The sequence below is a fragment of the Calonectris borealis genome, chromosome 3 (assembly GCF_964195595.1).
Source record: "Calonectris borealis chromosome 3, bCalBor7.hap1.2, whole genome shotgun sequence".
Lineage (NCBI taxonomy): Eukaryota > Metazoa > Chordata > Aves > Procellariiformes > Procellariidae > Calonectris > Calonectris borealis.
In genome coordinates, this window is record NC_134314.1 from 94,946,042 (window position 1) to 94,959,001 (window position 12,960).

Below are 12,960 nucleotides of genomic sequence, written 5' to 3' on the forward strand. Positions count from 1 at the left end.
TACTTCAGTAGAGTGACCATAATGTTTCTGGCTATGATGATGTCACTTCTCATATGCTAGGCAACCTGTTTATTTTTATGTGAATATCTAGTTAAAAAAATATGCTCTGCAGTAACCACTGTTGTAGATCCAAGATGTAGTGTTTTTTGACTTACCACTGAACTAGCACCCCAAGCTGGAAATATGGACTGAATTGTTAATATGTCTGTCTTCGTATTGCCCAAAGAAATATTTCACCATTCCAGCTAGTGGTGTTTTTCTTCTTTTTGTGGTGGAGCAGACCAGAGCTTGTACATAAGACTCACGTCCTGTATTTTAATGGAGTACCCACCTCTTCTGTTCCTCTAGCCCCATAGGGTTCTCTATGGAGAATCATGTCTCTTTACAAAGCGGCTGCTAGGACTAGCTTAAGGCACAAATGTGAACTGCCTGACATCCTGAAATTGTCTGCTGTGTATGTTCTGGTACCACTGAAAAAGCACATTTATTATAAGGACCCACACAATAGGCTACAGTGGTGTAACTGAGAATCAGGTCACCAGTTTCACTGCAGATGATCTCTGAACTAGTCTGGGAATAGGGAATGCCATTACTGAACTACTCAGTTCTATATTTTCTGTCCCACTAAACATACAGCTGAAGGTTGGTACCAGCCACATAAGCTTTGACATTTATGGCCCTTAGGAATTTTGTGGTATTGGATTTCCTTCCTTCATTGGAATGATCAGAATCTTGCTATACTAGGATTCACTATAGCAATAATATTTCTTGAAATGTTTGAGTGATTCTCCTACAAAGTATCTAGGGTCACCTGCCAAGTTAACTTCTATGTGAGAGAGGTTTTCACTTTCCTGTTTCCCTCAGATGGGAATAATGATCACCTAAATCTGCTCCAAAGAAAACAGACATAAATATCATTACTGATTAAAAAAGGAGAATTTTTTAAAATCAATTTTTAGTTACTGTTCAATTTTGAGTAGAACTGAGCACCATTTCATTGGGAATTACCAGTGTTTATCACAACATAATAAGGTAATTGCTCTTGCATGTGTTAAATATTTAGTATTTATTACTTACAAGTTCCTACTGACTTTATCACACTATAAATTTGAATCATAAATACTTTATACAGTTTTTAAGAACTCTGTAAGTATAATTTGTAATATTAACTTATGTAATGTATGGTCAATAGTTAAGTTGAGAAAAACCCTAATAGTATGGTTTTCTTTTGATATGGTTTTAATTTGAATGTACTGTTTTAATAGAAAAAGTCAAATATCTTGGCAAGTCCAGAAGGTAAAGCAGTTGTTCGATTATACAACAGAATTGCTTATGTATTGGTGGAATTCGAGGCAGTCTATCATAATGCATGGATGAAGGAAATTTCACAATTACAGTATCGTAAGTAATTAAATATGTAATTGTTTTTTTTTAAAACTGTTATTGAATGCTAAGTTAACACAAATCAGATCAGATAATTTTTTAAACCTCATTTACCCTTAAAATGTGCAAATTAATCATGATCCAATAAGCAGGCCCAATGATACAAATCTTTGTCCCTTACTGATCTTGAAACTTGGTTTTGATGCAGAGGATTGTAGATTTGGTACACTGTTTGATAGATGACTGGAAACAGTAGTGAAACAAATTTAAGGCACACAGTTGTTCATTTGTGTATTCAAATTCTTTATGTATAGCATTTAATAATTCTTCCTGTTTTCTTTCCACTATAATGATTTACACAATTTTATTATCCCAGTCCCTCTCAGGACAACTATTACTTTATGGCTAGAAAAATCTGTTCGATAATCAAGTTTTATCATTTTAAAATTAAATGAGAGTCGAAGTTTAAAAAAAATAGTTTTTGAGTAGATTTTTCATGTAAATTGTAGACACTCTGTGGGCTTCAAAACTAGAAGTAGATCTGTAAGAATAAAATCTTGTCATCACACAGTCAACAGAGGTTTTTGTCTTGCTGTTTGGGCTTTTATTTTGTTTTGGATTTTTGCAATATCCCTATGTAAACATTCATCCTCTGGGTTAACAAATTCCTGTAAGATAGTGAGCATCTCATAAGTGTTGTGTTTTCAGGTCCTTAGAAAAAGAATTTCATAATTTTCTAACTTGAGCTAAGAAAAAATATGCCACAAATAAGACTGGATCTGATGCTTGTTTAGCTTATGAAGAGAAAGGTTACATATGGTAGAAAGCTAATATGGTGAAAGTCAGTTGTATATTTTCTTTAACTGAAAACTTGAAGCTATTTCATAAGTAACCATACATATTTAATCACTATATAGTAATATTAGAAATCTGTGTTCCATAATAATTTATATAACAAAAACAATTGTTTGTCTTAGAAACTGATATAAAAATTTCTTCACAGCCTTACAAGCCACGATATTTGTGCGTCATCCTAAAACTGGGAAGTTCCTGGTCAATTTTGATCCACAAATTCCAGAGATCGTCCGAGAGACCAAATGTATGATCAAGTTGGGTCTGGAAGTACCAGAGCAAGCGAAAAAGATAGTAAAAATAGAAAATAACCTGAAGTCAAAAAAGTTGCGTTTAGAGGTAAACTTAAAAATTGTCATGATTACTGTTTAAAAAATAAAAAAGAACATCTGATTAACTGTAGAAATTTTTCTATGGTTAAATAAAGATTAAAGCTGGGTATGAGCTAGTTTAAGTTAAATTTGTGGAATGCACTGATGGACATAGAGGATCTCATTTGAAAAACCTCTACTGACTGCTGTGTGGGCTAGTATATACTTAAATATAAGCATATATATTTCTCATACCCTGTGGCATGTTACATATTCTGGTAATGAAATAATTAGAGCTATCCAAAATATGTTCACTCTCTGAAAATCAGTAAAATGCAGTTTTACAGAGTTTTTGAGAAGCAAAGATTGGAATTCTTCTGGATTGGAAGATATTGTGAGCCACAAAAACATCAAGGTTACCTGCCAGAGAAGTCAGATTTCTGATACTTGTAGTATTTGCTATTGTTGTAGTATAGAGAAGCTTATATGTTGGGGATGAGGTGTGCCATACAAAATGTGTGTGTGTGTGTAAGGCATAAAACAAGAGGATATTTTAAAACTGAGTTTATATGTGACTTCAATTGTCTAAAGCATATGATACTCAAGTTTCAAGAGGGTATTGCAAGTTACAGTCACTAAAGCTCAGCTGACTTTAGCTCTAGAGAAAGATCATACTTTGTCTGGCTTTGTGCATAAAGGCTAGAAACGTGTTGCATGAAGGCTGCTTTCATTCTTCCTTGTGTAGCATGACACAGATTCATTACGTTCCAGAAATGATGTACATAGGTATGTAATGTGTGTGTAAAATTCTATACGTGTTTTCAAATGTAGTCTTGTACTGCTTTCCATGTTTTTTCTGATGATTTGATTGTATAACAGGTTGTTTGCTTCAGTAAAGAAAGCACTTAAAATATTCTTCTTGATACTCCCTTTTCTAATAATTAACAGAGTCTTCTCCAGTGTTATGAAGATTTGTGTCAAGAAACACCAACGATTTTTGTAAATCTAATGGCACCAAAAATGAAAAAGGTTGGTATTGCTAAATGCGCTTCAGTATACTTCAGAAGAAGTTAGAATAACTTAATAAAAGTTTATAATTCTAAAAAATTTAGATGGATCTGCATGTTGTGAACTTAATGAATTTTACTAAAACTTTTGAGACCAAAAATTTGCTCTTTGCATCCCTCATACAGTGCTCAAATAATGTGTATTACAGTAGAATAATCTTAGTGCCTATGAGATGTAAATCCAGTAGAACAAAGAATATGGACTTTGTGGGTGTATTTATCTACACAAATCTCTGGCTTTGACATGGAAGTAAATTATCACTTATTTCAGTTTCAGATGTTTTCATGGGAAGTTGTGCTTTTCATTTAGCTGAAATACTAAATGTCATGATCCTTGTCTTTGCTTAGAGACAGTTATTAGCCTTGTGAATCGAGTCAGTCTCTTCAGTGATGTAGAAAGGTTATATACTACGCTAAATGCACAGTTTTATTGGAGATGCAGAATGTCTATCCTACAAGCCATTTTATTTTGCCAGACACTTGCAAGTGTACGTATGTGGTTGTTCTAAGTAACTCTTTCCTTTTTGATTGTAAATAATAACATCAGGAGGTTGCAGAGCTTGCATAAGTTTCTGTAACTACATAGTTGGCATGTGCCAAAATGTGAGAAACAAAAAAACTTGTTCTTGTTCTTAAGAATTAAATAATAAAAGACAAAGAGGTAAAGTGATGGTAGTCTTCACTTCAGTGATACTACTGTAAACGTGGTTATATCGTAGAGGGAATCATAAACCTCTGTATTTTAGAGGTAACAACTGGCAAAAGAGAAGGATGAGTATTGTACAAACAACAGAAGATGAAAATGTTTTTTGAAGAAGGGAGAGAAGCCTTCAGTCTGTAGGAAGAAGAGAAGAAAGCACAAATCCAAAGATGGAATGAGCAAATCTAGCCTATGGCTACATTGGTGCCATAATTTGACAGCAACTCATGTAGAGCCTTAAACTGTTTCTAGATCGGCTATGTTGGTTACCAGTAACAGCACCATCCCAACACTGTGAGGTTAAATATATTCCCCAAAAACCTATATATTAAGGTGATAGTAATGGCTGTATTTGCAAATAGCTGTGTGTCTATTTGAGCTGAATTAATCGTTTTATCTGTGACATAGACATAGAAAAAAGAAGCATTAGGATGAAGAGAGTGGGTGTCAAGATGAAAAAGCAGATATGATAGCTGGCTATTTAAATATGAGTGGAATCAGTTCACAGTTTCTCAGCAATTAAGCAAAATTAAATTTCTGTCACTTCAAGGATGATGGGAATGGCAAAATTTAAAACTGTGGTGGCTGTATACTGGGAAATCAGTGAGAAGGAGCGCTAGGCAAAAATTTCAGGGGAGCTCTGTGAGAGAGTCTGCAAAGGTTGATTTTCCTAGGCTGGTGGTAGTAGATTTCCTTTTCCTCAGAGTCCCATCTCCTTTGAAGGTACAGGATCTGCAATGAAGGAACGAGCTTGGTGTAGATCATACAGTGACAGGGAAACAAGCTGATTTCAACTACATGCTGAACATCTTGATGGTGACAAATCCAGATGAAACAGACCATGGAGAACCAAGAATTCAGCAAGGGAAATAGTAGGGAAGAGAGGATTTTTAAAATTAGCATCGAGACTGTAACAAAATTTGGAGAGGATCGGTGTGATTCAAAAAGGGATGAATGAAAAATGTCATTAGATAGATACATGAGGTTGAAAAACAGGCTGTTTTTCACGAGACTGTTGAGGGTGGTCAAGATATATGTTAAAGGACAAATTGTAAGATCGATAGTGGACTTGATTTTAATTTTAGGAAGTAGTGGGAACCACATGTCCAGGAGAACAGGAAGGGGAAGGTATTTGCTAGGCATGTACACTTAACAGCTGTGGAGGCTATAGTATGCACTACCCTCCTCCTTCCCCAGTATTGCATAAATTTGTCTGATGTTTTCCTTGAAAACTTGTAACCTTCCTTGCTAAACTTAGACACAACTCTGTTTTTCATCAGTGATTCTAATAATAATGGCATTTGTTTTAAATTATGTTTCTTTTTTTTTTTTTAATCTATGAAATTATATTTTTATGCTTAGATGGAAGCTGTGTTGAGGCAAGGACTTACCATGTTGACTTGGTCATCTGTGACACTGGAAAGTTTCTTTCAAGAAGCTGATCAAATTCTGTATATATTTAAACAGTTTTTGAAAAAGGTATACACTTGATCACTATATAAATGAAATCACAGTTTAGAGAAATTATTTCCAGTACGCTGCTCTTCATATTGGAAATTAATCTGTACTTACTTTTGTACCACTTGAAATACAGAGAAATTTTGTTTGCTTATTAAAGTATGTTCTTTTTTTGAAGAATGATATACTCAATGATTCTTTCCCATTATTATCCTCAAATGTTTGATCTTTACTTCCGTTCTTGCAGTAGAATATATTTCCACTTGTTGTCCTCAGATTCTGTGACTACCACTCTGATTTTTGGAGTCAATCTCGGCTTCTGTTTGAATGCTTGTCCATGAGTGCAGTTGCACACAAGATACCTCCATGTAAACACTGTCCAGTGGAGAACTTTTTAGCATTAACTGTATTCATAGCAGGCATGCTGTGAAACTGTCTCATCTTTGTGCAGTCCATAAAATAATGAAGGGGAGCATGCTTTTCCCTCACAGTTCTCTGCATGCTGACTGAGTCTCTGCTTTTTTCCTCTCTTAGTGTTTGCTACATAATTTCTGAATTCTTTTGATTCCATTAGCATGCTTGAGGACCTATATTGGTTCTTTTTCTTCTCAAGACTTTATCTTGATAGTCAGATCATCCCTCTGGCTTGACGGTTGAACTGTATGGCTATGGTCTCACCTATCAATATCATAAATTGTGTCTCCTGTGGTAGGAGATTGTTACTCCCTAGTGGATATATCCACTTCTTTTTCTGTGTGGCAGAAAAACATAATTATGATCAAGTGCTCTGCTGCTGAAACCTAAAGCTGAAAAAAGATTGGCTGTGTAAGAAATTAACAGTTCTCTGAGCCTGAGTATATCTGAAATAACCATGTCTTTTGTAAGTACGCTCTGTTTTCCTTAAATATGTACGTTGTGTACATTTCTGACTTTCTTAACACTCCCCCCCCCATATCAATACAAAAAGATGTAAACTTGGTTAGATCCTTGATTACTGTGAAGGGGATATTGTAAACAAATAGGGAAAAAGTGATGTAAAACAGAAGCATGAGTGATATCATGACAAACAAGATGGGATATCACAGAGGCAGAATATTTCAGGTAAAAAATGAAAAATTGGACAGAAGTCAGCTTCATTTGGATTCTGCCATGACAAAGCCACTTCACTATAGTTGTCTGAATGCTAATAATGCTGTAATTTAGAAACAAAACCCAGTGAAAAGCTATGTTGAATAAAAGAAGGAGAAGGACTGAAGACTAAACCATCAAGCATGTTACAGCAGCCCTGCCCTTGCCTTGCAACTAGCATCATGGCCAGTAAGATCATGAACAAGAATCTAATCATCTTATATTAATGTAGCTTGTTATGTTACTCTGTTTTATTTAATCTAGCAGCAGTGTATCCTGCTTAACTGGAATGATCTGGGGCCTGACTTACTGTTACTGCCTGTCTGCCTAAAACAGCAAGGGTTCTTCAGGAGTCTGGCGTGAATAACATCATGGAGCAAGAGTTCTCTTCTATTCCATCAATCCCTAAACTTTCAGGACAGAAGAAAAACAAGTTTAAAGAAGCTACTCTTAGTCTTGGGACCACTTTCTGATGAGGTTCTCGGGGCATGGGAGATAATTCTTTCCGTTGTCACTCATTCATCTAATCTCCAAGACTGGATAGCTCTTTGAGCTGTCAAGAGAAGCTCATTCAAAAATTAGATCATTGCTGTTATGGTGCAGAAGTAGTCTTGGCTTATACTGTCTTTGAATTAATTTCACTTATGCAGTGAATTTTAAAATATGGTGCTGATAACCAGAAATCTGTGAAGAAGTAGGTGGAAACACCAAATTCCTCTAAAAATTTCACTTTCTCAATCATTCATATGTCTCAGTTTCCCTACATGGATCCAGCAGATACTTAAGAATTACAAAATTTTGTTTTTGAAGGACTGCCTGAAATGAAATTGTGCACACTACTAATCTTTTTAGAATTGTGTTATCACACTGTGCAAGATTTAAATACATACACTCTTAGCACTCAAGTTCTCATTTTTTGTGGCAATAGTAACCATATAATTTCCAGACTTATATCTGTTCTTTCATTGTTCATATTCAAGATTGTCTGCAGTGGAATATGTTAACAAAGGCTAAATTTTTTGTAGGGTACTTGTCTCCCTAAATTCCCTCTGTAGATAATAGAGAGAGAGGATAATTCACAGTAAAAGCAGACTATATTTAACCATTGTAAATAATCCCCTAAGTTGCCATAACTCATGAGGTATTGCTGTGCTTCCTTTTTTCTCTGCCTTTCTCATCTTGAGGTCTTTTGTGTTGGTGCTTTTACCCCAGGTTTTTTTTTTTTTCTGTTATGATTCACTTTCTTAGAGGATTTTCTGCTATGTAAGGTTCTTGCATTTTCATTAGGTGAAGAGATGCAATTTTTATTTTTCTGTAAAATATTGTATACCTGTTAGAACTTTCTAAAAAGCAATATATTATGCTTTAAAGATAAATGTACAGTATTAATACGATTTTCTCTTTTTAGGTTAATGATTTAAGTGAAGTGCGGATTGATTTAATATTAAAAGAAATATCAAATACTCTTTTAATTTCCTTACCGGTAGATGGTCCTATCAAAGTAGAGAATATGTTGACCTGCAATGAGGTGTGTGCCACTTTACATCTTCAAACTTGAATTCTTGAACATGTTAGAAACAATGCCTCAGTAAATTAATATAAAACCAGAAAAGAATTCTTCTCATTCTAGAAATACAGAACTTTTTTTTATTAAAATATTTTGGTTAAAATATTTTGTATGAAGATAAATTGTTTCTTAAGTGTTTGAGATACTTAAGCTGTAGTATTTCATAGATAATTTTTATTTATTTAACTGCTTCACTATTAAGTGAGATTCTTTTTATATGAAGATACTCGGACATATGCAGCCTTTCCCCCCCTCCCTGCTATTTTTTCCAAACTGTTTTTTAAAAGGAGAAGGCAAAAAATACTTTCCAACAAGTATATTTGAGAATTTGAAAGTTTTCTTGATTCCAAATGAGGCTAAAAATATATTTAGTTAGTTAATTAGTGCAAATAAATAAAATTGTTAAGGACAGTTGAAAAAGTATTTGGGTAATTTCACATTCAGACTGTGACCTCCCTTCAATATTCAGGGTTTTCTCCTGGCCCTTAAAAATACCATTGCATTTCAAAAATGGAAATTTTTAAAAAAGCATTAAAAAGATAGTGATAATATAACAGAAGATTTTTATAATTTTGAATAAAGATTTTAGGTTTGGTTTCTCAGTTTTCTTTTAAAAATGTTGCTGTTTCATTGAAATAGTCTTAGTCTGAAGAATGCAATATTCAGGGAAATGTTTTGGCTGTCCATGAAGAGGAACAGTAATAAGATAATCAGTGATACTAAGATAATTCATTGATATTTTTATTTAACAGACTTACACTAAAGAATGTGCTGAGTTATTGAACCACAAAAGCATGCACATTGAAGATGCTGTTCAAGAACTAATATCTGTATTTGAAAAGAATTATGAAATTAAATATTCTAAGAAAACCTCAGAAAAACATGTATTACCAGGTAGATAATGTTGATTATTTAAATAAAAAATTCTGTCCTTTCTGTAGATTTAACTAGTATGCATGAAAATTGAATTGTTTTAGCTAATTTTCTTCAGACTTCTCCCTCCCCTTACAGTTTCATCTGTGTCACAGTTCTGCCTTCATTTACCACTGTTAAACTAAACCACTAGCCTATGAAAGACAGAGGTAATTCAGTATTGGTGGAGTTCCTAAAGTTAAACTCTGTCCTTCTGTTTAGATTACCAAGGTATTTGCTCTAGAGGAAGAACATTATGGTTCCATTTCTCTTAGTCACTCATTTTTTTTTCTCGGTAATTGAAATACAGTGTTCCTCTCTTCTCAGCTATGTCAGGTATTTGCTACTGTCCCTCTCTCTGTGACATTTCTGCCACAGTAGAATTGTATCTCAAATACCAGTGCTTTACTGGCTGGTCAGTTTAAATTAGTACAGCCAATTGACTATCAACTGCTAACGTACAAGGCTCACAGCTGATAAATATGGCTGGTTCCCATTGCTGTGGGGTGTGTTACAAAGATTTTAGGAGGTCCTGTACCATTATAGGAGAAATAGTTTATAGTTGGAGGAAAATATTCTGTTTTAAGGAAAAATGTATTTTGAGGCTTAATCAGTCATGGAGCTCCTTTTCTTACACGGGATTTTTTCCTTCTGGATTCAGTTTCCTCCAGGTATAGAGGCACGGTCAGGATCAATACTCCAGGTAGTTCAATACGATGCAACCAGAAAAACCTGATGAAAAGATACCTCTCTATATCTTTTGTTAAATTGTTTATATTGATTTTTTTTTTGGCGGGGTGGGCATTTCCAGCTGATACATCCGTGTTTGCCTACCTATCTTTGTAGTGCATGGTGTTTGTTAGGCTGAGGCTTATAGGCTGGGCTCTTAGCCAGATTCCTGGTGTGAATAAAATTGTGTGAAATAAAACCAATTAGCTGATCCAGGTACTACTAAAATAAAAAGTGATATTGTTTTGCCTGTAAAGAGGGGGACAACATGCTTCAAAGCAGAACACAATGTTCAGTTAACAAAAAATACATGTTTTCTTAAATTTACAGTAAAAGAAAAACATATAGTGTTCGGAAATAATGAAGAGAAGAGAGAAAATAATACTTCTGCAGCTCTTCGTGGTGATAATAGCAAGGGGAATGATAAAGAACATGAGTTTAAAAAGGTATTTTGTGATAAGAAGGGAATTTTCAGTCTGATCAGATTAGTAAACAGTATCTTGAGTTTTGGTAGCTGCATATCTGTGTTACAGAAAGACTTCACATAGAGAATATCAAACGTCATGTAAGAATGATGAAATAGCTTCCCTACAAAGCGAGTTTAAAATGGATTTTAGCTTTTAAAAGTATATTCCATGTTATTCCAGTTATCACCTTTATTAAACAAATTCTCGATATGTGAGTGGTAAGTGTAAAAGTTTGGAGAGAATATTTTGCCTAAACTGTAACACAGGCTTTCCTTTTTGGGTGGGCAGAAACATTCATCCTTTCTATCCTCCTCTTCCAACTTCACCAAGAAAGATCACCTTTGTACTTTTTCCTTGAAGAATACAATCTTTTCATGTTCAGCAGGGAAGGGAAGTTTAAGTAGAGAACAAAGACTCACAAACTTGCAAGCACAAATGCAATAATGCTACAAGGTTGCATTCTGTCGTTTTGTGCTAGTGATCATTACATGTTGCTGTATTTTTATGTTGTTCTTAATCCAGTACAGTCAGATTTTACTGTATTTGTCTCTTATTTGAAAAGGGTACATACGCACCAATATTCTTGGATAATTCATGGTGGTTTTTTTTTTTTGGAGGAATATGAGACTTCAGCCAGATGTCAGTATTCTGTCTCTGAATAAGACAAATTGAGTTTCCTTAGATGCTATATTCTCTTTTTCATGCAGCTTTTACTTATTTACTTACTTACAAGCTATTTTTCCCCCAACTTCTTCCATTGTGTTTCTCATGTAGCTTACGGCATAAATTCCTTCAGACAAGAACTAATATATTTGACTTGACTTAAAACCTTTTGAAATAATCTTCTGGTTCCTGTCTGAATACAATACTAAATAATGTACATTTTCTTTATTACAGAAATGTAAAGAGATGGTTGCCTATTTCAGTTACCAGCTGCTAGACAGCCTCCAGAAAGCCACACGACTGTCTTTGGATAGTCTTAAAAAAAGAATATTTGTTTCAAGGTATGTTGCAAATGAAAGATTCTTTCAACAGTATTATCAGAACAAACTTATTTCTGTGTTAATATAATAATACAAATATACATTCACACGTGTAATGATACATGCACATGTATCATTAGTCAAACAGTTCCAGACTTCTTGGCCCTTTTAGCTCAAGCAAAACCTGGAGAACATTCACTTTTTGTTGCAGCGATGTTTTGGACCCACATTTTTCTTTTATGCTTTAATTCATGTTGTTAGTTATAGTCTATGCACTTTGTTTTGTGCAGAAAATGAAGTTTATTTTTACTATTGTTTCCCCTCTGCCTGCACTCTTTTGTTTTTATTCCCATATATTTCCCTTGGGATTGCTTTCAAGATGCTGTTAGTACAATTTATTGCCCAACACAAATGACTAGAACTTAAATGACCATTCTAGGTCATATATGGCAGTGTGCCTGTATGTTCATCTCATTTCAGATTATTTCTGCAAGTATGGCTATGCACTCCATATATGAGTTGTTTCCCATGGGTTAAAGATCATCCATGCACTCTTTATGAATTCTATATGATAATGGCAAGATCCATATGATTTTACCATTCTCCTATATTCAGTATAATTTCTGTAGATTCTTCTCTGCTCAAACAGGCATACACTTCAGAGACAGAATTGCACTAGTATAATAGATTGTATATTGAAAAGCCTACTTAGAATTCTATTAAGAGAATTTATTTTAAGCAGGTAAAGTTGGTGGTGTTTTGTCATTAATGTGTGTTGAAGCTTGAGTTACTTTTTTATTTTTCTGAGGACATCTTTCATAGAAAATGTATTGAAATCCTCATCTTATTGAAGTCAATAGGAATTTATTTGAGTGTGTCCTTTATATTTGCCTATGGTATCGTATTGTTGAATCCTCCCTTATCTGGTCACCATGTCATGTCATAGCATTTAGAAATTGTACTTTGCACTTTGTTTTTAACTTTTAGTTTTAGTTTTGAGTGGGTTTAGGTCATGTATTTATCATTTTGCACTAGCTTGTCATCTTTGAAACTGTTTTTTTTTCTGTTCTGTTGAATATTCATCTAAAATGTAATGAGACAACTTTTACTCTTGGTAAGTTGTTGCATGAAATGGTCAGTAAAACCTTCTTATGCCCTACTTAAATCACTGGCAGAGTTCCACCATTCTGAAATTTGGAGATTAAAATCCAGAATCAGAAAATATTCTAGATAAAAAATTCTGAAAGCAATGGCTGGATCCAAGGTAACCTTTGTCTGAATGATAGAGGTCTAGCTATTGTCTTTACCCTTTACACATGAAGCTTCTGTAAGTTTTGTCAAGTGGTTCATAATGTGAAAATGTTCCATGAGGGTTTGCCCAGAAAAGGTAGCTCAAAATTATA

General features: G+C 34.2%; 1 protein-coding gene across 2 annotated transcripts in view; it reads left to right on the top strand.

Moving 5' to 3' along the window:
* The window catches only part of DNAH8 (dynein axonemal heavy chain 8), a 152,249-nt gene that overhangs the window by 15,721 nt on the left and 123,568 nt on the right, over positions 1–12,960 (top strand). For both annotated transcript variants that reach the window (XM_075146803.1, XM_075146804.1), the window contains exons 13-20: positions 1,266–1,401; positions 2,387–2,574; positions 3,495–3,575; positions 5,676–5,792; positions 8,308–8,427; positions 9,219–9,360; positions 10,444–10,553; positions 11,472–11,578. In XM_075146803.1, the coding sequence (XP_075002904.1) occupies positions 1,266–1,401; positions 2,387–2,574; positions 3,495–3,575; positions 5,676–5,792; positions 8,308–8,427; positions 9,219–9,360; positions 10,444–10,553; positions 11,472–11,578 (1,001 nt within the window). The remainder of the gene's footprint in view (positions 1–1,265; positions 1,402–2,386; positions 2,575–3,494; positions 3,576–5,675; positions 5,793–8,307; positions 8,428–9,218; positions 9,361–10,443; positions 10,554–11,471; positions 11,579–12,960) is intronic.